General features: G+C 46.2%; 1 protein-coding gene across 1 annotated transcript in view; it reads right to left on the reverse strand.

The window, feature by feature from the left end:
* Nucleotides 1-2,727: 2,727 nt before the first annotated feature.
* Nucleotides 2,728-24,070, reverse strand: part of P2RX3 (purinergic receptor P2X 3) — a 31,341-nt gene continuing 9,998 nt past the window's right edge. Inside the window, exons 2-12 of the mRNA XM_033158394.1 lie at nt 23,168-23,303; nt 15,896-15,967; nt 15,042-15,105; nt 14,204-14,297; nt 12,423-12,500; nt 10,879-11,020; nt 9,273-9,409; nt 7,974-8,067; nt 5,757-5,822; nt 4,701-4,778; nt 2,728-3,992 (exon numbers count right to left, since the gene is read on the reverse strand). Of these exons, the coding sequence (XP_033014285.1) occupies nt 3,867-3,992; nt 4,701-4,778; nt 5,757-5,822; nt 7,974-8,067; nt 9,273-9,409; nt 10,879-11,020; nt 12,423-12,500; nt 14,204-14,297; nt 15,042-15,105; nt 15,896-15,967; nt 23,168-23,303 (1,087 nt within the window). The 3' untranslated portion in view covers nt 2,728-3,866. The remainder of the gene's footprint in view (nt 3,993-4,700; nt 4,779-5,756; nt 5,823-7,973; nt 8,068-9,272; nt 9,410-10,878; nt 11,021-12,422; nt 12,501-14,203; nt 14,298-15,041; nt 15,106-15,895; nt 15,968-23,167; nt 23,304-24,070) is intronic.

Raw genomic sequence — 24,070 nt, forward strand, 5'->3', positions numbered from 1 at the left:
TTTGAATTAGTTGAAAAACAGTCTACTATCATTGTTTTGAATTATTAAATACATATATTTGATGTTGGTTTTTAAGAACCGAAGTCCATTTACACAGCTTGGGAGATATTCCTTCAAAAAAAATATTTTTTTTAAGTCATGGAATGAAAAAAACCCCTATGCCATTTGAATACGTCAATAAAGCTTGTCTTTTTATATAAAAAAATCAATTGTGGAAAGATGCACTAGCTTCAGGCATTGTGTGGCAGTCAAGAAGTCCAATACTAAATTAAATTCAGAAGGGAACCCAACTGTAATGAAAGTTCATAAATACTGTAGAAGAGTAGAAGAATAAGAAACCTGATGTTCAGCATCAATTTCTCTCTCTCTCTCTCTCTTATACACACACACACAGGTACACAGCTCTTCCCATCACAGATAAACTCTCAAGATACAGCAAAAAAGTGTAGTGACTTGTTGGGTACTGTAATTGTATCAATTATAGCATTGACTACAACAGCAGGTTTTGTTGTGTTGCCAGACTATCCCTTGGGGTGGGGTCATTTCACTAGCCAACCTTAGAAGGGGCTCTAGCCTCCTCCTTTTTATGTGGTTCCTGACAGGATGCCTAGGAACCACATGCTCCTCGCCTTGAGTTCCATGGTAGGAAAAAAGATGAGATGCAAATTTAAAGGAATAAACAGATGACCAGTGCTGTCTCAAAATAAGTAAGACACCTGTTTAGGGAGGCTTGTGGCAGGAGGGGGGATCTGAATCCAAGACAGGGCAGGAGATGGATGGGGCTGATGCACCTGTAGGATTATGGATCTGGAAGCTTATCCTTTTACCACACATTCACACTCTGTTCTTCTGACTTGAATAGCTTCAATGAGAAAGCCAATGGTTTGTTGTTGTTGTTTTTAAAAGTTAAGCTTGTTGAGACGGCTTATATGCTGCTGGTTCTTTCTGTCAAACACACGCTGACGTCTATGTTTATATACAAAGTTTACTCAAGTTGAAGGCTGCATGAAATAGTGATGCTTTTACTCCCTGCTGAAGAGAGATTTCCAAAGTAGTCTTGCAAAAGCTTCTAGAAGTCTTAAAACTGCTGCATGAAAAACAAGAACATTTCCTCAAAAGCCCAGGACTTATCAATTCTGCCAGTCATAGATGCTGGATGGGGGGGGGACCCTGGGTGCTCAAGCCCCCACAACATTCCCCATGAAAGGGCCGGGCACCCACAAATTTCTGCACCAGAGCCGTGCATGCCATAGGGGAGCATTCGTCTGATGTCAGCATGCCTGCTGGTGCGCAGGCCCCATTGGACCTACCCGCAGCTGTGCCGAGTCCTATCAGGCCCTCCAGAGGCTGTGATGGGCCCTGTCAGGCCTCCTCCTGCCACATGACACCTCACACATGTGCCAGGCACCCAGATTGGGGCAGAATCTGGAACGCCTGCTGCCAGTAGCAGTTTCTTAGAACTGCCCAGAAAGAGATTTCTGTTAATTGTAGAACTGTGGCTTTGCTGTTACAGGCTGGTTAACATGGGATGTTTGTGTTTCTGGCTCAAGCACCAGCTAACTGTTCACGAATATTCTCAGTCATTATTCTTTGAGCTGATGCTTGTCTTCTGCAAGCTCATCTACGTATAAGCTTGCACCAGCAACATGGGAAAGTATGCATCATCTCCTCTGTCATCATGTTGTGCCCTAAGTTAAGGGGACCATTTGTGCCATCTGAAGTCTCTGCCTGTGTTCCTGCCTCTCATAAAGGCAGAAGCTAATGCCTGTGAGTCAGGCAGCCTGAAGGATTCTAGAATACAAAAGAAAGTGCTGATTCCAGCAGGGCCTACCCCTCTCAAACAGGTGATTAGCAGAGTCAAAGGAGACAGCACCCCACTGACCATTTTTCCATCACTATGTGACAGTCCAATCTCGTACTGAGAGTTGCGTGCACAGCCTTGATTATGACATTCAGTGATCAAATGCGAACGACAGTGCATGTGTGACAGTTTCCAATCCAGCAGAAGGACACACATATTGCTCTCACTTGATCAAGCTATGAATCTTCCAAAAGAATTTACATCATAAATCCATGTTACACCTGCCAGATGACCATCTTTTCCTGGGCCGAGTGTTTGCTACCAGTATGAGAAGATGAGCGGATGTTTCCTGGGGGAGGCAAACAGTTAGGGGATGTTCTTCCTGAAAAGGTAGATCACCTGCGATTGGGGTCAGTGCTTGGCAACAGCGAGGCTGGAGTGGTGGGGAAGTACTTGCCAGTTTTGAATGTGGGGTAGATCGAGCTATAAGTTTAGTGGGCTGAAAGCAGCAGGAGAGGCTGCAGTGGTCCATGCTGTTGCTTTGGGGAAGGGTCTTAGCTCTATCATAGAGCATCTGATTTGCACGTTGAAGGTTCAATTTCCAGGTAGGGTGGGGAGAGATTCACATCTGAAAAAATTCAGAAAGCTACTGCAAAGCAATGAAGACAGTAGTAGACTAGATGGACCAGTGATCTAGCTGGGTATAAGGCAGCTTTTAATGTTCCTTTAGGGAACCTGATGTAGGATTAGGAGCTGTGGTGTCGGTTCCACTGGACCCTGCTTCTACATTTGAAAATGGGACCAATATCGGACATCATAAGTCTCTGGTTCTCTCTCATCCAAAGGCTGTATTGTCTCCACTGCTCTTGGAGTAGGGAGTACCTATTGGCGTTGTCACAGAATGAAAAACAAACAAACCCACCACAATTTACAGCACATCCATGTTTTCTTGCCTCATAGATTACGCATGCATTTTAATTTTTATTCAGAAACTTCCATCACTTTGCCCAAAAGGCCTGGCCATTTGGTAGGCGAAGGGAGTGGTCAAAGCTCTCTAACCACCACCCTCTCACATGACCTTTGTGTTGATCCTTATGACAGTGTTTTAAACTTCTCCATCTCTGCATAAAATACTGTCACATGGATCAACGCAAAGGTCAAGTGAGAAAACATCTCTCATAATACTAGAACTCAGCCATCCAGTAAGTTAAATATTGGAAAATTTGGGAGAAACAAAAGGAAGAACCTCTCCATTCTGCACAGTTAAAGTATGACATTTGCTATCACTAGATGTAATGATGGTACCAAGTTGAATGGCTTTAAAAGAGGTTGAGTGTTATCAATGGCTGCTAGCCATCAGGGCTCTGTCCAACCTCCACTGACTGCTCCTGTATTCCTGTTGGTGGAATTCCCAAGTGGGGAGAGGACTGCTGCACTCAAGTCCTGCATGCGTGCTTCCCATAGGCATCTGTCTGGCCACTGTGAGACTAGGATGCTGGTCTAGTTGGGAATTTAGGTGTTCTTATGTAATGTCACCACATGGTACAGCTCAGCTCTCGAGGTGCAGATGTGATGCTGCTGCCATGCCATCCCATAGTGAATCTGAGATTCATGGGTTCAGTGTGAAAAGCAGTTTTCCAGTGATACATTTTCCAGTTCTACTGGAACTCTTAAGAGTTTTTTTGGATGATCACCCCACCCCCGCTTTTAATGCACTGGTGTTGGTGACACAGAAATCTCCTTTTCTTTAAGTAACACTTTTTGTTGTGGCTATTTTCTCAAGGAAGAGGTGAGAGGGGATATGAGTCTCTGACAAGTTAAGACTCACAAGCTTCCCTGGGAGAGGTGGGCCATGATGTGAAACTGAGAAAAAAACAGAGAGGGAGAGGGAGAAAGAAATGGGAAGCACACAGTAAACTGAAACCAACCAACCAACCAGTTTCCTCAACCCCAGTGGTGCGATGTGACAGAAGGATTCAAATTGAAGGGCTGTTATGTGGGGCAGCACCCATGACAGCAGACAGATGTAGAAAATTTGTTAATGTCCTCTTCACATGTCTGTTTGCTAGAGTCCAATTGAGAAAGTGCCTGAATCAGTTGACTGTTTCTCCTCACAACGACGTCCCAGGGTCTGGTTGTTCTGGTAAATGGGGCTTCCAGAAGTGTCTGGATGCAACACTTTCTCTGACACCTGGGTGTGGAGAGAGACAGAAAGCTGTTACCTTTGTGGAGGAATCATTATTATTCCTATTTATTACCTCTATATCATACTTTTCCTCTAAGGAGCTCAAGGTGGCATACATGGTTCTCCCCACAACAACCCAGAGAGGTTAAGCTAGGCCAAGACACAGTGACTTGACTGAAGTTACATAATGAGCTTCATTGCCAAGTGGGGATTTGAACCTGGGTCTCCTAGGGCCTAGCCCAACACTCTAACCCCTGCCCCACACTAGCTTGCACAATTCTGAACATTTCTTCTCATGCTCTACTCTGCAGACTGTGACTTAGCTCCTTGTGACAGGGCAAGAGCAGGGAAGAAGTGTTCTAACTGTGCACCAGCACACTTGCTCATTTACACTGAGTCATGGTTTGGTTTAGTGTTATGTGTGAACAAGGCTGGGGGTGGAGGTAAAAAGGGGAGTAGAGGGGAGTTTTCCCCATAGTGAGCAGAGACTACTATAATTGATCTTCAGCTGGTGGGCGAAGATGCACTGCTAGGTCATCATTTGGCATAAGATGGGTTACAGCAGCAGCACTACAACCATACGAAAATGGGGGAGCTTGCCCCCAAATGCATGTTTGGACTGAAACTGGGTCCTGGTCTGAAAAGGCTGAGGTCTACTGGCATGGGGGGTGCTTTTGCTGGCAATGAACTTAGCTGTGTACTGTAGAGACCCACCTCTTCAAATTTCTTGGCCTTGTACTGATCTGCTCCCTTCAGGAAGTTGAGGAGAATAATGTCACACAAGACTGTCCCCTGAAGCGAGAAGAGAACAGGTGAGATGGCCTCTCACAGGAGAAGTGGCCAGGCAAAATGGTACAGCAGAAGAAGCAGCTCTGGGCATAACTGACTGACTGGTGCATTAATCAACAGTTTCAGATTAGAAAAAGCTTCCTGTCCAAAAGGAAGCTCAAATCCTTGACCCTCTGGAGCTTCCTAAAACCCAGCACTTTCCACTCTCCTCCTTATATGGACATAAGGAGAGGCTGGTGGATCAGGCTAATGGCCCATCTAGTCCAACATCCTGTTCTCACAGTGGCCAGCCAAATGCCTGTGGGAAGTCTGCAAGCAAGAAGGAAGGACAAGAGCACTCTGGCTGTTCAGAAGGAAATGTAACTCTTGGGCTGCAAAAGTGTCCACACTGCTCTAGGCAGAGGTGTAGCAAGCCCAAGTGGTACCTGGTGCAGATTTTTTTTGCCCCCCCCCACATCTGCCCACACCCCTTCAAGTCACAAATGAGGTGCCACAAAGCATTGTGGGGGAACGCAAAATGCTCACTGTGACTTGAAGGGGTGTGGGCGGATGGTACCCCAGGTCCAGGTGGACTGAGTAAAGCAAGCACAGCTAATGCTTTTGCAGTGCTGTGGTGAGTCCTAAGCCCAAAGCCACTGGATTTGCTCTGGCTTGTGCTTGAGGTTCTAGGTGGAGGTGCCAAATATCACCCCTTGAAGATGGCACCAAAAGCAAAGTGTGTGCTGTGTAAGCCAGCTGCTGCACTGAGCAACTTATGAGTTGTGGGGTGGGCATGCTGAGAGTCACCCCCCTCTCCCCTGGGCGGCCTGCCCCCCGCCCCGCCCCTAGTGATGCCCCTGGTGCTAGGGAACTTTGTCCTAATCTGGTGTGTGAAGTTCTGAGAACTAAAACCCATGAATGGTCAAACCCAACCAGTTCTTTGGACTAAACAATGAAAGGAGAGAAGACATGACAAAACCTTGGGCAACCCAAAATGCTTACCACCCCAACAGACGTGAAGGCTGCCACTGTGTTGATGAGGGTTGGGATGATGTTGAACTTCCCAGCCTGAGGGAACACAAGGCAAAGTTAGCATACCAAAAGCAGTTCTCCTTGAACAATCAGAGGATTGGAATAGATGTCAGCAAACTATGATACCACCAAAATGGCTCCCCCTCCAGTTGTGAAAGGCGTTCTTGGGCTATTAATGAAAGCACCTCTACCTTAGCTTGCTGATCTCTGTAGAAGGGCCACAGTCATGGATGTCACTGTCATCTTAATCATGGTGTCACTTTGATGGTCAAGAATCCATAGTTCCACAATACTAATTCAATATGGAATTATTGATTAATTAACATACTACAGAAGAATGGGTAACTAGCAGCATCTGAACATATTTGTGAAAAGATGGGTTTTATTTGTGATGTTTTGAAGTCCTGCTGGGTGAGGCCAAAGACCCATCAAGTCCAGCATCCTGTTCTCAGTGGCCAACCAGATACCTCTGGGACAAGCAGGACCTGAGTGTGATGGCACTTCCTCACCTGTGATTCTCAGCAACTGGGATTCCAAGGCATCCTGCCTCCGACAGTGGAGATATACCAATAGCACTCTATCCTTCATGATTCTGGAGGCCATCACTACTACTTGCGGGAGTGAATTCTATAGTATAGCTATGTGCTGTGTGCAGCAGTAATTTCTTTTGTCTCTTCTGAATCTTCCAACATTCTGCCTCACCAGGTGCCCACAAGTTCTTGGGACAGCAGGAGAAAAACTTTTCCTTATCTACTTTCTCTGCTTCATGCATCCTTTTATACACCTCTGTCATGGCTCTGCTTACTCAATATTTTCTGTCAACTAAAAAGCCCCAAATGATGTAACTTTTCCTCTCTGATGAGTTGTTTCAACCCCTTGATCATTCTGGTTATCTGAGGTGAGGCAACCAGACATATAAACACTAATTCCAAATATATAGATTTATTTAATGCTATTATGATATTCATATATTCTCATTTTCTAAGGCTTGCTTTTTTTAAAAAAAAGATCATAGGTATATGAGAGTAGCTTGACTTTTCAGAAATACAGAGTTGGATCCAGACTAAGTTAGTCACACCTTTCCCCCATCAAAATCCATGAGCTGTAATAATGCTGCTCTTCTGAAGCAAACAATCAACTTAGCAGGATGCTAAGATTTTCAGCAGTGTAAGAAATAAAGTGAGTTTACAAAAGTAGTTGTGATAGATGGGGTGAACCAAGAAAACGCGAGAAAAAGAGGAGATAGGAGGCACCATGGAAGGAGGGGATGGGAAGTCAGTTAAGGAATAATGTTCAGGTGAAACTCGAAAAATTAGAATATTGTGGAAAGGTTCATTTCTTTCAGTAATTCAACTTAAAAGGTGAAACTAATATATGAGATAGACTCATGACATGCAAAGCGAGATATGCCAAACCTTTATTTGTTATAATTGTGATGATTATGGAGTACAGCTAATGAGAACCCCAAATAAACAATTTCAACTTTGGGGTTTTCATCAGCTGTGTGCCATAATCATCACAATTATAACAAGCAAAGGCTTGACATATCTCGCTTTGCATGTCATGAGTCTATCTCATATATTAAACTCCAGTAGCTAATGAAAACAACTGCTTACATAAATGGACTTTTCCACGATATTCTAATTTTTCGAGTTTCACCTGTATGCATATCCTTCGAGATCATAACATTGCCACTTCTTATTTACTTTAGAGATTCTTTTCTGTTAGCACTGTTTTAGTTTATGTTTCGTTGATATGGAATTCATTAAAAACGCCCTCCCAAAAGCTGCTCTTCTGATTTCAACTAACTTGGGCTGTGATCCTAACCCCACTTACCTGGGAGTAAGTCCCACTGAGTAGTGTTTACTTCTGAATAGACAGGGTTAGGACTGCAGCCTCAGTCTGGATCAACCTGATTCCTTTCATTAAAATACTGTAGCTGAAATCCTACACGTACTTACCTGGAAGCATGTTCCCTTGAATTTCATGAGGCTCATCAGAATAGACATGTATAGTATTGCGCTACAAGTATCCCTTGCAAGACGTATTACCTTTGTAAAAGCATGAAGACCTGGGCTTTTGATTCCCTGGGCATTAGTTAAGATTTAACTCTCTCCCACCATATCCCATCAGGCCTCTGCCTAGCCATTACTTTCTGTTCGCACAGTTGCCCCCTGTGCCACTCACATTCCCGTATACCAGAACATCAAAGCGGATGCCAAAGGCTTTCATGAGGGTGCGGAACTCTGTGCCATTCTCTTGCTTGTAGTACTTGGCATATCTGTGGGAGAAGGAAAGGGACACACACAGGTCCATGGGTCTGTTTAGGCCGACAGCAAACACACAACAGCAATACACATCCATGCAAGATAAACATAACAGTGAAGCACTTTGGGAAGATGGGCCTTCGGATGGTTGTAACAGTAGAAGAGGAGAGTCGGAAGGCTGTGAACCTGCAATAGAATGCTTGCCAGCTAGCAGCTACTAGAAGGCACTAAGGCTGTTATTTGCAAACTGTGGGTTGCGTCCAATGAAGCCATCCTGTTCACACAAGGACTTCCCTTCCCTCTCCACTTCCCATGTGCTCTAGAAAGTTAAGGGGACAGAATGGGTGGGTGTACAGGGAGAGGGAGGGGAAGTTCTGTTGCACAAGTCTTTGGGGAAATGGGCAACTTTGTTGGCTAGAACCCGGAGTCCCTCAACACACCAGTACACAGTGACAAACTTCCTGTCGCACCATGAGAAATAAATGAAACAATTAAAGGTGCTGGGACCCCAAAATACACAGGAAGCTGTTTCAAAATGAGATAGACTAATAATTTGCTAGCTCAATACTTTCTACTCCATTGGTCTGCTGTGGGTGTGGCAGGAAACACTGCTATCTCGCAGCCTGATCTTAGATGGCCTGCAACAGTGGCACAACTATCATACAAAATGTACAGTAAAAAGGTTAAGAAATGGGTGTCAAATGCAAGTCTGGGTTAAAGGTGGGTCCCAGGTCTCAAAATATTGATGACTGTTGGTCTATTCTGACTGACAGTAGTGCTTCAGATTCTGAAACAGAATCCCCCCCCCTTTCACCTATCTGATAATTCACCTAGAAATAGCAAGGGTTGAACCAGGCACCTTCTGCATGCAAATTGTGCCCTCTGCTACTGAACTGCCATTCTTCCCCTTTGTTCTGTGTGTGTGGCTGGCAGAGTAAGGACAACTGCATTTATGTACAGAGCAGATGTGTCTTATGTGCGAGACGAGTTCTGCAGTTGAAAACTCATATATAATGAGGGCTGCCTCTGGTGTATCTGCACAGGGGGAAAGGCAGGTGGAAGATGTGTGGGTGGGCGCGAAAGTGCACAGGACAGCATGTTCACAAGTCACAGCGAAGGTGAGAATGTGGGGAGGAATCTTAATTTACAAAGTCATTGCAACAGGGGAAGGGATTCCGAGTATTGGTTTTGATTGAGGACTGAAAAGCTCCGCACTTACCTGAAATTGTATCCATTAGAGACTTTGTTCTTTTCAGAGACACCATCAAGCCGGTTGAATGAATAGCTGGGGACGCAGCGATCCCACGAATGGTCCAGGTCACACACCCATCCGATCTTGATCCCTATTATCCCACCCTGTGCGGAAAAACACACCCTCAGGCAAAATCTCCCTACAAGCTGAGCAGGGAGTTTCTGGCCATTAAGCAGGGACAAGGGACTTCACAGACACAGAGCCAGTTCTAAAGGCACATGGCCCAAGATCACGTCATACTAATTAAATTATGCTTTTGTGGTCTTTAATTATTTTGTTGTGCAAACTAGGGTCACTAAAATACAGTGGTACATCAGTTTCTGAACGTCTCCGTTGACGAACATTTCGGTTTTCGAATGCCGTAAACCCAGAAGTAAATGCTTCATTTTTCGAACTCACCTTGGAAGTCGAACATGCCACGCGGCTTCCGTACTAAGTTTTCCATATTGAGTTTTCCGTATTGAGCCTTCCGTATTGAGTTTTTGGTTTTTGAATGTTTCAAAATTCGAACGGTCTTCCAGAACGGATTACGTTCGGAAACCGAGGTACCACTGTATAGTACAAGGATGGATTTCCCCCACCACCATCTTTTTAATTCATGCTTACATATGGTGTGAGGGGTTATAATCCTGGCTACCAATTGATTGTGAATGAGTGGTAGCTATTCTGGATCCATTAGGACGATAGGAATCTGCTTTACACAGAGACAGAGACCATCAGTAATGGAATTGAGACAGCATGTAACTATAAGTGTGCAGGTTTACCTGTTATGGTCCCACACAGACTCTTGTTGAGGAAAAGTAGCAAATGATTTTATTATGGGAAGCACATAACTTGGGTAGGGTAGAGGTTCTAGTTTTAAGATAACTAGGCTGGAGAAATAATACGCTTGCTTCTTTTGCTGACCTCTCATCTCAAGGTCCAGAAGAGGAGTGGGAGAGGGAGGCAAAAGTTAGAGAGGATGCAACTTAAGGATATCAGTCTTAATACCAAAAGATAGAGAAGTCAGCGTAGAGATCCAAGGTACAGAGCTAGAGTAAGCAGCCTCCAGATTCCTACACTATCTATTCGAACTCCCTCTTTCTGTAAGCTGAGTTGCACCCAAGCTTCCAGCAAGTGGTCCATCAAGCTCAATATTGTCAGCACTGAGTGACAGCAGCTCTCCAGGATTTCAGAGCTCTATTTGGAGGGGCTGAGGAGTGACATCTCCAAAATACAGGGGTGTAATCTTATGAACATCACCATAAAGTTATGCACCCTAACCCCTTGCCTGTGGTCCCTGCTATCTCTGTTTGCAAATGCTTTCATCCTGGTACCACTGTTATTTCAATGGTTGTGATGTACATTTGTATCCCTGCTCTGATTTCTAAGGAGATAAGAGCTGCACTTTAGAATTTCAGCAACATTGCAAGGTAGGACAGACTGTGTATCAGTGAGAAAGCATCACAGCTGAGGGGGAGAATCAGGTCAGAAACTAGGCTTCCAACGCTCAAAACTGCAATCCTGGCCACTACCCCACAGCAGCCACAGAGCACCCATTCCAGTGTTTCGTATTGGCAGCAGTAATACTCACTGTGTCAGCCAATTGGGCAAAGTCTTGCCCAGCAAATTTCACTATATCCCCAAGGCGCAGGATGGGGCAGAATGGTTGCTCCACCGGGTTGAAGCGGCATCTCTTGATATCTTCAGCTGTGAGGTTGGGTAGGAGGTTTCCCCTAGGAAGGAGGCAAAGCAAGTCAGACTGAGATGAGAACTGCTGAGCCCCAAATCAAGAGTTTGAGGAAAGTCAGAGGCAAGAAATGTCAGGGCAACTCAGTCTGAGGAGCCTGCCCTACTGCTCCTTTCACCTAGAAGGAATTGGAGGTGACACTAGTAGAGCCACAGCCATCACAGGGTGAAGGAGACCGGCCAGAAGAACTGCAACGTTTGCTAGGGGATGTGTGAGCTGCTCTCTGAACCTTCCCAGTCTACTTTTGCAGCACAACTTGCTTGACAACGAAACAGCAAGCCCTGACTCTCCCCAGTGGCCATGGGGAATGCAGAGTCAATATGGATTGCTTTGAGGTTTCAATCAATATATGCTAAATATATTAATATTATGAAATAAAATAAATAAAAATAACTTGCTTGGAGACATTATAAGGGAGAAAGACCATTATAGGGGTCTCTCTCTCTCTCTCTCTCTCTCTCTCTCTCTCTCTCTCTCTCCACAGATGCTTGCTGGCACAATTCACATTCTTACTGACTGCAAAAAACAAACAAACCCCCAACCTGAATCTCTAGGGAGGAAAGAATAATATTGGAGTGGGAGAGCCAGCTTTGCTGACATGCAACCTGCACCCTCTACACTGCACATTAGCCATGCCCTCCAGGCGTTCAGGACTACAATTCCCATCAGACTTGGGAAGACTAGTGTAGACAATCTGCATCAGAGTGTGCTTGACAGAGATGACATACTCAAATGCCATCCAGTGGCTATGCCTATGCTGGAGATAGGGAACTGGTGTTGTTGGGATACAGTTCCCATCATTTCTGACTACTGGCCATGCTGGTTGGGGCTGATGGGAACTGGAGACCAAGAGCATGGGGGCGAGAGAGAGAAGGAGGAGGAGGAGGAGCAGTTTGGATTTGATATCCCGCTTTATCACTACCCGAAGGAGTCTCAAAGCAGCTAACATTCTCCTTTCCCTTCCTCCCCCACAACAAACACTCTGTGAGGTGAGTGGGGCTGAGAGACTTCGGAGAAGTGTGACTAGCCCAAGGTCACCCAGCAGCTGCATGTGGAGGAGCAGGGACGCGAACCTGGTTCACCAGATTACAAGTCAACCACTCTTAACCACTACACCACACTGGCTCTCCATCCCTGCCCTATGCTGCAACCTGCAGACTGCTTTTATGGCCCAGGAGGCCTGTTGCAGCCCAGCCAATGTCAGTCTGTGCCACCACTTCCCACCCTTTGTACGGAGCCCTCCTGCAACTGCCAGAGAACACAATTCCAGTGGGATGACGAAAACCTCTGGCCAAGGGAAATGGCAGCTTTCAGACCAAGTGTATCGGGAGCCACGTTCCTGAATGCCACCCCCACTCAGGTTTATAGGCTGGAGCCCCTTTACTCACTTTTCAAAATTGAACAGGGGGAAACGGATGCTGTTCTTAATGAAGAGGGTGAAGTTTTCTGCTTCTAGCATGACAGGTCTGCAGGGAGGAAAGTAAAGGAAATTGATCAATCGGAACAGGGCGGAGTACTGAAGGGCTGGCCCAGCCATCAGGCAAAGTGAGGGGACCGCCTCAAAAGGCATATGTCTCCTGGCTGTTCCTCCTAAGCCCTGCTAGCCATTTCCCTCTGTTGGAGGACATGGGCTATCTGTGCTTTCGGTGGGGCATGTCCTGACCTCCTGAAGAAGCCTCAGATGTGGTGAAGGATGTGATCTCATCACCACCTTATAACCAAATGAAATAACCAGATGAAATAACTCCTTCCTTGGAGGTTTTTAAGCAGAGATTGGATGGTCATCTGTCACGGATGCTTTAGCTGAGTTTTCACGCATTGCACGGGGTTGGACTAGATGACCCTTGGGACCCCTTCCAAATTTACAATTCTCTATCAGATTCCATGATCTCTGATACTGGCAATATAGTTAATGTTGAGGTTTAAGGTTTCTGTGCAATATTTTTTTTAATTAAAAAATGCTGTATGTGGGGGGTTTCCTCATTCTAAATCAGAAACAGGCCTATACTTGTCTGTGAGGCACTAAGACATTTCATGCATCCACCAGTTGGGGCTTGGTTATGATGCTCAAGTCACATGAAACTGGGAGTCTTAAGAAGGCATTGGATCAGTACTGGGATAACTGTCAAAGAACCATCCTGTCCTTCCATGTCAGATTAGAACGAATGGAAAAGCTAAGCCACCACCTAAAGGTAAAGGTAAAGGGACCCCTGACCATTAGGTCCAGTCGTGTCTGATTCTGGGGTTGTGCCGCTCATCTCGCTTTACTGGCCGAGGGAGCTTCCGGGTCATGTGGCCAGCATGACTAAGCCACTTTTGGCAAACCAGAGCAGCACACGGAAACGCCGTTTACTTTCCCGCCGGAGTGGTACCTATTTATCTACTTGCACTTTGACGTGCTTTTGAACTGCTAGGTTAGAATCATAGAATCATAGGGTTGGAAGAGACCACAAGGGCCATCCAGTCCAACCCCCTGCCAAGCAGGAAACACCATCAAAGCATTCCTGACAGATGGCTGTCAAGCCTCCGCTTAAAGACCTCCAAAGAAGGAGACTCCACCACACTCCTTGGCAGCAAATTCCACTGTCAAACAGCTCTTACTGTCAGGAAGTTCTTCCTAATGTTTAGGTGGAATCTTCTTTCTTGTAGTTTGAATCCATTGCCCCGTGTCCGCTTCTCTGGAGCAGCAGAAAACAACCTTTCTCCCTCCTCCATATGACATCCTTTTATATATTTGAACATGGCTATCATATCACCCCTCAACCTTCTCTTCTCCAGGCTAAACATACCCAGCTCCCTAAGCCGTTCCTCATAAGGCATCGTTTCCAGACCTTTGACCATTTTGGTTGCCCTCCTCTGGTTGGCAGGAGCTGGGACCGAGCAACGGGAGCTCACCCCGTCGCGGATTCGAACCGCCGACCTTCTGATTGGCATGCCCTAGGCTTTGTGGTTTAGACCACAGTGCCACCTGTGTCCCACAAGCCACCACCTACACAAGGATATTTTTGGCTTCAAGAAATATTTGACTACAGACAAGAGTTGGCAGGTCCGCTAGGCATTATCTGACTAGTCAGTTGACTAGGGCGCCAACTCTGATTGAAGGTTCACAGTGGGGGTCAATGTTCCTTTTCTTTGAAATAATCACGGGCCGGGCCGTTCAAGCACTTACACGTTTACATTGTCCACCTCTGCTGGGCACCAACCCTGGATCTGACAGGTCTGGAAAGTGGAATTGTAATTCACACATCGGCCCGTCAGGATCCCTGCAGAAGGAAACACTCCATCGGGAACATGTCATGGTAAAAAAAAAAAGAGCAAAGCTCAGCATGCCAGGAAGCCATGTCTTCATTCAAAGGTTACTTGAGGAATTTGTAGTTCATCTCAAATAGCGAAACTGGATGGAACTCTCCAGCTCATTATAAGGGGTCCAGTGCAGTCTCCACGCTCTCCTCAGCCGTCACCCAACCACCCGCCTTTTGATCAGGCACATCCAATCCACTGTGGGGCAATCCATGACTGCTTCAACCTGGCTGAACCCTAGGTCAACCTGAATTGGCCTGATTTGGTCTGGGATCTGATTCAGCTGGAGCCTGTGGACAGTCTTAATCAAAATAAACTCTAAAGCCACATTGTTCTTTTTAAACCACAGTTTTTCCTGTGCTGGATACCTGCCCACAAGCCTTGTTTCAACACAACTCAAGAACGTATGGTGGGAAAAATAAGTTACACACATTCCAACTATTTATCCTTCCCGTCATCCCAGAAATTGTTCTAAAAATATAATTCTGTACAGAGCAATCCAAGTACCAACAAGCCCCTGCTTGGCTCCCCCCCCCCTCCGTCACAGCATCATTCATGTGCCCTCAGACCATTTGGAATGAAAAATGTAGGTCAATGGTGTATACATCATTCTGCCAACGCCAATACATTTCACAGTGACAATGAAAGGTAAAGACAAGCCTTTCATTTGTACATCTCTCCTTCCTTGTCTGTTGTCCGTTGCTTACCTGCTCCCGTGGCGGTGGGGACGGGCTTCTTGCAGTCTTTGTCCCACTTGCACTTGTACCCCGGCTATTTATGAAACAGGAAAGAGAAGAGATGGGCAGAGAGAAGAAATCTCTAATGTTCCCAGTATTAGTTCCCAGTTACCTTGTTCCCCTGTCCTGAGATGCTCAGACTCCTGAGGGGCAGAATACCTTAGCTCCCATCCCTCACCCTGTCTCATTCACAATCAGTCCTTAAGTTTCTTTTTATTAAGGGGCCCATTAATAAAATCCATGAACTCTACCCCACCCCTTTCTCTGGCACCAATGTAGCCAGTTAGTGTGAGCAGTGCTGAGCTAGACCAGTGTTTCCCAACCTTGGGCCTCCAGCTGTTTTTGGACTACAACTCCCATCATCCCTAGCTAGCAAGACCAGTGGTCAGGGATGGTGGGAATTGTAGTCCGAAAACAGCTGGAGGCCCAAGGTTGGGAAACACTGAGCTAGACGATGGAGGCAGCTTTTTATAATCCAAAACGAACAGGCCAGTGCAGAATGTCAGAGCTGCCATCAGCAGCATGGCGTCAGCAAGAACACAAGATTGGCTGTGCCCATGTTGCTGCCACTGTGCCCCAGCACACCCGCTTCAAGCAAGCTACATGGCATCAGGAGGGCAGCTCTGCAGCTCTTCCCCACCCCACCGACAGCTCCTGCTGCAAAGCTTCCTCTGCCACCACGATAGTCTTCTCAAAGGGATAGCTAAGGAGGGAAGCACAAAAGGCTAAGCCCCTTTTTGGTCCAGAGCACGGGAGACATGGCAGAAGAAGCCACAGCCCCGCCAGGCTACCTCCCTTCACCCTCTCTTGCCTGACCTGCTTACATCAGGGCAGACGCCTTGGAACTGGTTCTTTGTCACGATGAGTTTGGTGATGATCACAAAGACCGACGTTCCCTAGGAGCAGGTGGAAGCAGGGTGGGAAAGGAGAGAAAAGTTCACGTTGTCGCAAGGAAGGGCACAGAGACAGAAGAATGGTGAACAAACGAGTTACCGCGGTTACAGACCAAGAAAATAAAATCCAAAATTAAACCCATAACGACAAGTTGAAGAAGAGTATGCCAAGTGAAGCAATGGGTGGGAAAGAATCAGAGAACACCCAGGCAAGGATCAAAGCACAGACTACGAGACTGGGACAAGCAAACATTTTCTTTTTATGAGCCTGCCTGTCCACATCAACCAATGTTAGTCAGCTGTGACCTGAAAGAAGTACAACCAACTCTCAAAAAGTTTGCAAAAATTCACCATACCAGACCTGTGACTATTTTTGCAATGGATTAGAATTTTAAAAATAAGACCCTGAGGCAACGAATTGGAAGGGAGATGCAATTGTGCATATATATATTTAAAAACAACAACACTTTTCTTTTTCTTTTTAAAAAACCCTCCCTCTCCCTCCCTTGAGCACTCACTCAGGCTTTTCCACCACTGGGGAAAGGTTTTGGGGGTAAACTCCCTTCCCAGGGAGAAAAGTTTTGGGGGAGGATTTTTTTCATCAGAAAGGGTTTTCCCTTTTCTCTGGCTGTTCTTCTGCAGCTACTCAGCCATATGCACAGTCACTTTTGCATTTAACATTTGAAAGGGAACTTGTGCAAGGAACCTGCATCCTGTACACTGGTGGTTTTTAACCAGTGTGCCATGGCACCCTGGGGTGCCTCGAATGATGGTCAGGGGTGCCTCAGGCAACACTGGCCTAAGGCCCTCTTTCCTTCCCTCCCTCCTCTGATGCCCTATCCGTGTCTCTGCCTCCCAAAGGCTTGTGCGGCTATTTGTTGCAGCAGCCCTGGCCACAAGCTCCCCAGGCGAATGGTGCCTCTGGGGCTGGCCAGAGGGTGCTGGTTGCCTGGAGCAAAGGCTGCCTCAGAGTAAGCAAGCAAGAGCGTGAGGGAGCCCAGCCCTTGCTACTGGGAATAGACAAACAAGTACAAATGTAGACTTGCCAAGGACAAAATTAACAATATTTAGAAATCATCCGTATAAACACAGTATTAGGTTAAATTTAGGATAAGTACAATAACAATCTTGTAAGTGTCCCCTCCTTATTTTTTCGTCTTTTGCCTTTTTTCCACAGATGTATTTTAACAATCGTTATTTTTTTCACTTGTAATTTTATACTGGGTACAAAAATCCTTTTTATTTTTCAATGAAGAATAACTTTTTTTAAAAGCTGTGTAATTTCAAACCTGAGGATTTGTATGGCACACTTGTAAAATGTTCCACACCTAGGGGCACCTAAATACCTAAAGGTGTTCACATGATTTAAAAAACTGAATGCTTGCAGCTGCATTTTTCACACAGGCACTAGGAACTGAGATTGACCCTGGCTCCTCACAACACTTTCAAAAATGGACAAACAAAAGTAAGGGAGGCATGTGGTGTAGTGGTTAGAGTATTGGCATGAAACTGGGGAGACCCTAGTTCAAATCTCCCCCTCTCCCGCACAGCTTACCTGGAATCCCTGGTTCATAAAATGAAGTAACTAAATTTCCACGTAAAGTGATCCTGAAACAAGGTCCCACTTTGAAACAAACATCACAGAGCAGCCCTGGAATGTCAAGTCTGGGAACAAGAAGCCGCAACTCTTAGGAGAAAATGAGTTTCCCTTTCCTAAGCATCTGCCTCGGGACTGGGCAGGAAAACAAAAACAGAGCTGGTTTCTGTGCTTGGAATTACTCTGAATTTTCCAACAAGTTAAGAAGGAAAGTTCCCTTCTGCACCACAACTTTCCCATGTCTGCCAATGAAAAAAGGTTACTCGGAGTTTCCAAAACATTTTATGGCAGTTCCCCTCCCCTGTTGCAGTTTTCGGCAAGCAAAATTGAAACATGTGGCTTAGAATTCAAGTTCCTATGAGCAGAGTTCCACTGATGGGGTGTTTCTGCTGATTCTTCCTCCCCCTTGCAGCTCTCTGAAAAGCTGCTCGGCTCTGGCTGGTGCTGGGGGGGGGGGGTTGGAGGTGTCTGGAGAAATAACTTCCCCTCCTTGTCTGAGCCTTCGCTGAACCTCAGGCTGTGTGCACATTCCCTTTAGGCCTACTCTGTTTTGAGTGCACTCCCACTGCTGGTTTGAAAAGCAGGATACACACATTAGCCACAATCCATATCTATCTTGTATCAGTCCTGTCGTTCCTTACTAAATCTTCAGTTCTGATGCATTTTACCCAAACCAGCTTTGATCAGAAATGAGGGGAAGGACTGTGTACACGTTACCAGCTTAAAAAGCAGCAAGGTTGTCCTTTTTGTAAATTTGGATCGAAGTTGGTTTGGGAAGAAACACACTATTTAGTAAAGAAAAAGAGAGGGAGGGGGAGATAGGGTGCAGGAAAGATATGGCTTGTGGCTAATGCTGTGCACACACTGTGTCCTGAACACCAGTGGGAGTGCAGTGGATGTTTCACCAGACAAAAAATGACCTAGCTGCATTTTAAACTAGTGATGTTGTGTACACCATCCCCGTCCTTTATGCCTTTATGAATACAGTGGTACCGTGGTCCTCAAATGGTTTAGTTGTCCAACAAATCGGCTCCTGAACGCCAAAAACCCATAAGTAAGTGTTCTGGTTTGCAAACATTTTTCGGAAGCCAAACGTCCAATGCGGCTTCTGCTCGAGTGCAGGAAGCTCCTGCAGCCAATCGGAAGCTGCACTTTGATTTTCAAACAGTTTCAGGAGTCGAATGGATTGAGTTTGAGAACCAAGGTACCACTGTAGCTGTAAAGACATCAGCAGATTATTATGCTTATCTCCAGGACATAAAAGGTTTCATTTGCTGATCTCTGCTGATTAAGATGCTGTTAAAAGGCACAGCAGCAAGCCAGAGTGATTTTCTGACCTGTTCAGTTGGCAATCCCAGTCCATAGGTGCCGTCTTTTTTTTTAAAACAAAATTAATTTAATGTATCAAATATATGTGTTACCCATTTTGGGGGGGGGGGTGGTTGCCGGAAAACTGAATCATAAAACAAACAGCAAAACATATTAATTAAGTAGTGGGCAGACATAGCAGACGACACAGTGATTCTCCAAGCAGCTCTCTTTATTCTCAGGCTGGAACAGAACTGAACTGAAGGGCTGAGCCAGCCTGCTTAAATAGTACTCAGTAACATGCAACAGTAACAACTCTCTCTAGCTACCCAATCTGTGAACGGTACTCTCAATCCTTCATTTGCATGTGGACCTGAGTGAGAACTGCAGTCACGGTGGGCAGAGTGAAACTATATACACAACACCCCTAGTGGCCTAGGGTGAGAACTTCAATACATAACAATACTATAATCCATTAATGATGTTCAAATACAACAACTTGCATGCTGGTGTATTTCAACTTAACCCCCCCCCCCCAATATCTTTACCTTGGTGACAGATGCTGGGGGTATAACATGACACAATGCTGTAGCTGGCAAGCACTGCCTGTGGCTGGGAGCCGCCATTTAAATCCCCCCATGATGCCCCAATAGACCGTTGTGGGGAAACTGGGTGGGGAGTTGAAATGTTGGCTGCTGCTGCTTCAGAATCAGGAGCACTGGGCCCAGGAAATGGGTGGCCCCTTCACAGCCACCCAACATTCCTGACCCATGACCTGCCATGCAGAACAGGAAATGCCTTCAGTCAGATAATTTTCTTTTAAAAAAAATGCTTAAGGATGAAGGAATGCAAACTGCTCAGTCTAGCACTAAGCAAAGGGGGGGGGGCAATTGACCCTCCTCCGCTAATGGAGGAAGGTGTGTGCTAGGAGATTACACATTTGCTGTTTCCCTGAGTGGTAAAGAGCTTCAGTGGCTGTGCTGCCGGGATGAGTTCTCCCTGTGTACGAAAGCAACTGAGTTCTGGTTTTCTTTGCAATATTTGTCCCCCTCCCCCTTCAAATAGGCAAGCAGACTGGAGGCAAACAGACGTAGGTAGCAGCTCCTGAATGCCCCAGTTCCAGCTAACTCCAGCCAGCCACAAGAGTCTGACTTTCTCTCCATCCTGCCAGTCTCTGTTTTTGTTGCCTATTTAAATTGCCAGTGCTGTTTCTCATGTACACAACTACTGAGAAAAGTCCAATATTCAAACTGCCCTTTCAGGAGACCATTAAAAGTCATTAAGAAATACGGATGGGTCCTGGTGCATACTTTTAAGGCCATAAAGAGCACAGGACCCATTTGACATGGCAATCCCCCTCCCCTGCAAAAAGCTTGACTTTACAATTTATTTGATGCCAGTTTAAGACTGTGGTATTTGCATATATTTGTTGAAAAATACTGGATTGTATTTATGTCAAAATACTATGGGAAAAATTGGGAAATAAAATTTATTTTTTTTAAAAAAGACTGTGGTATTTGCAGGGAGTTGGGTGGGATGTAACAGGGAATGGGTGGGTGTATCTTTATTATGATGAATTCTATTTTGATTCTATTGTATTGTTATGAGTTGACCGGTGGTGGGAGGGCGGGGAGTAGGCTGTACGATATGTTGAAACTCTTCTATCCCCTGAGTCCAGCAAGTGTAAGCAGGGATTAAAATTCCTAGAAGAGTCAGGCTAGCTTCCTGGTGAGGTGGCAGCCTAGGTGATGGGGACATTAAGAGAACAAAGGAAGTGGATCTGTGCGAGATGACAAACTTGCTGGTAGTTAGAAAGACGAAGTAGTTAGAGAGCGAAGAATTGAATGGTGTGAGCCACAAGCAGGAAAAATGCTGCAGGCTGGGAAGCCAGAGAGTCAAGAGTGATGCTTGATTTGTGTTTGAATGCAAGGCTGTAGCTACGGAATAAACAAAGCCCTCTTGGAGTGTTAATGCTGTGAAAACCTCCATCGTAGGCTCAGGTTGTGTAAATAAGCCATATATCATAACAATACCGCAACCTCCGCTGTCCAGGGGCGGAGCAAGGGGGCGGGGGGCCGCCCCGGGTAGCGCCCGGGGGGGCGACACTCGGGGCAGGGCCCCACCCCCCACGATCGCCGCCTCCAGCCAGCAGTGAAAAAAGCTGCTGAAAGGGGCCCCTCCCCGCTGGCCCGCCCCTCTCCATTCCCCGGCTCCGTTCAGGGAGCTCAGCGGCGAAAAAAGCCACTGAAAGGGGGAAAGCCAGAAGCATGACGCCCCTCCTCGCTGGTCCAGGTGGAGGCGTCGCTCCGTGTGCATGCGCCATGACGTCATGCGCACAGAGCGACACCCCGCCCCCCAGGGGTGCTGCTTGGCTTGCCGCTGCCCCCGGCAGCCCAACGGCTCACTACGCCCCTGCCGCTGTCCCTCATTCCGAAGGAAGCACAAACCTTGGGTAAGTGCCTGGAACCCCTGGAACTTCACACCAATTGGATATTGTTCTTATTCTATACCACCCGGGGATTTGTCTGGACAAAGGGCAGTTTAAAGATTTTAAAATCAAATAAATGAACATGAATGCTCTTTTATTAAGTCCCATGAAAACTCAATTCGCAGTGACCAAGTCAAACGAATTGACAATCCTATCCTGTTGTCCCTGACTCCCTGGCAGAGGTCCACATTCAGCTGCCCGGTTTCAGTCCGCTTGCAAAAGCTGGCAGGGACCCCAGGATGCCATATCCTTGACTAAGCCTTACTCTTGGATTCCACCCCATCCATCAGTTTCACTGGAACATGCAGCAAAAATCAGAAACAACTGAGATGTTGGTGGCTCCAGAATTCGGAGGAGTTGTTCCTATCATCTTTGGGGGTGGGGAGTGGGAACAGCTCATGTTCTTACCCGCAATGTTTTCTATTCATGGAACTCTTCTTCTGCATTCTTTGTATTCCTAATGGGCCTGAGCGTGTTTTGGGAATTTCCTGCTCAGTTTGGGAACATGAGAGCAACATTAGAACTCCATTACAGTTCCAATGGAGTCTGGGGGAACAGCATGGAAGGGTTATCTGTGGTCCTGAGAAGTGCAGTGTGTATATATTTAGAACACAAATTGCTTGTGCTCACTGACCTGTCTCAGATTTGATGCTGAAGGTACAATGAAATCTGAACACATATCCATAGAATATTCCGACTCAGGACTCCAACAAACTCTTATCTACAGTTCTGCTGATGCCAGTTACTTGCTGCCTTAGATCCACAAGAAAGGCTCTTCATACCTTCATCTGTACTGTATTGCTACCAACAATTTTCCTTTATGGCACTGTTTGCCGTGGCAAGTAAGCAAGCATGAAATCATTAAGGCACTTATTTTCCAAGAAGGCATTTAGAAGTGCTTTAAACAAGGTTTGTACTCAGGTGTGATTCCCCAGGGCAAGAAATACTCACAACTGAACATCTGAAATTGTGCAGCCATGTTGGTTCTTTTAAAATACAGACACCATAGGCCCTGATCCTTTTCCATTTACTGCTTGTGTGCACTGTAAATAGGCAAGGGGCCAAAAAGGCTCATTTGCTCCATTAAAATATTATGTATGTATTGTATATCTGGTTCATGCCTGAACATTTATCACTTGATGGCTGCAACATCAGGGGGTGATTCGTATGACTGAATGGCAAGGGCAGGGGGGCCATGTTTTGCCTCCTGAGATGCTGCTGCTGAGATGCTCGCCCCCCGTCCTGGGAGCACTGGAAGGGCGCACAGAGCCCCGCGCTGCTCCAGCGCCACGCCCCTCGTCCCTTGCTCGCCCACCCCCCCTCCCGATCGGCGGCAAGTGCAAGAGGGAGGCAGCGGAGAGGCAGTACGCCGGGGGCGCCGGAGGGATCACTGCGCCACGGCGGCCGATCTCCTTAAGATGGCCCTGGATGCACAGTCATGCACAAACTATACCAGGGAATATTTTTCTGAGAGGGGAGCCACATTACCCCCACCCCAAGTTATTGCTGTAGCCATACTCTGCTGCTGAAGGGTTTGCTGCTGCTTTATTGGGTCTGTGCTATGGGTTATTTGTTATTGTATAGCTTGTATTGCTTTTTTCTGATTTTATACTTTATGCTCTCAGGTAACTTAGAGACTCCTTACATAGCAAGCAACTATTAAATTGAAATAATGACAACAAAAATAAAAATGATTGATTTTTCCAGACATCAACAAACCAAACGGCCTACCCACCTTTCAGCCTCATGAGAGCTCCATACCCTTTCAACCCAACTCCCTCCCTGAGAACTTCGTGAAGGCTTACCGTACCTGTGGAGGCGTAACATAATCAGCCGTGTCCATGACCTGGTTACTGTACTTGCCAAAGCCCTTCACCTTGGTTACCACGGAGGACTCAATGGAGGTGTCTCTTATCTGGTAGGCCTTCTCGTGCAAGAACACCCACCTGCGGAAAAGGGGGGGGGGAATAAACCAGTTAGCAAGTCCTCTAGGGCTAGGCATGCCTTGTATGAAATGAAAATAATGGTGAACTAATTTACATGAGCTAAAACCACCCTGATCTTTTATTGCAGGGTTAGCTAACTTAGTGTGCTCCCGCTGTTGTTGGGCTCCAGCTGCCATCAGCATGGCCGATGGTCAGAGATAACGGGAGCTGGAGTCCAGCAACGCCTGGAGGACACCACACTGCTTGCCCCTGTTTTGGTGTCCTAAGCATTAGCACTGTTAACGGAATAGCTCCCTATAAGTACTGGATCTTGGGGCCAAGTAGCTTCGCCTCATGCTCCTGTGGTAGCGAGGTCACATCTTTCACATTCTCTCAGATGTTGCCAGCCGGTTATCTCATTTTGGGGTCTCCAGCTCCCTGTTGCAGTCGGTACAGATGTTATGAATTTGTTTGGCATTTCAAAAGCCTCTTCTGGTTGCCTTGTTATGAGAATTGGGTGGGGTGGGGGGTGGGGCTTTCTTCAGAGAAGGAGTGATGAGGTGATCTGCTGGAGCGCAAGGGTAATTGACAGCTTCTGGTTGCTCTGGCAAGCAAAGGAAGTGATGATGTGGGGTTTTCAGGTCCTTTTAAAATGAAGTTTGAACCATAAACATACTATTTTCCAGTTCAGTCGTTGTCCTATCTATACTATTAGCCCCCTGCCCCATAATAGTATATCCCTCCCAGTTATTGCTTCCAAAAAAAAAAATGCTGTTTCCCACATCAGG

Source organism: Lacerta agilis, chromosome 1 (genome assembly GCF_009819535.1).
Source record: "Lacerta agilis isolate rLacAgi1 chromosome 1, rLacAgi1.pri, whole genome shotgun sequence".
NCBI classification, from domain to species: Eukaryota; Metazoa; Chordata; class Lepidosauria; order Squamata; family Lacertidae; genus Lacerta; species Lacerta agilis.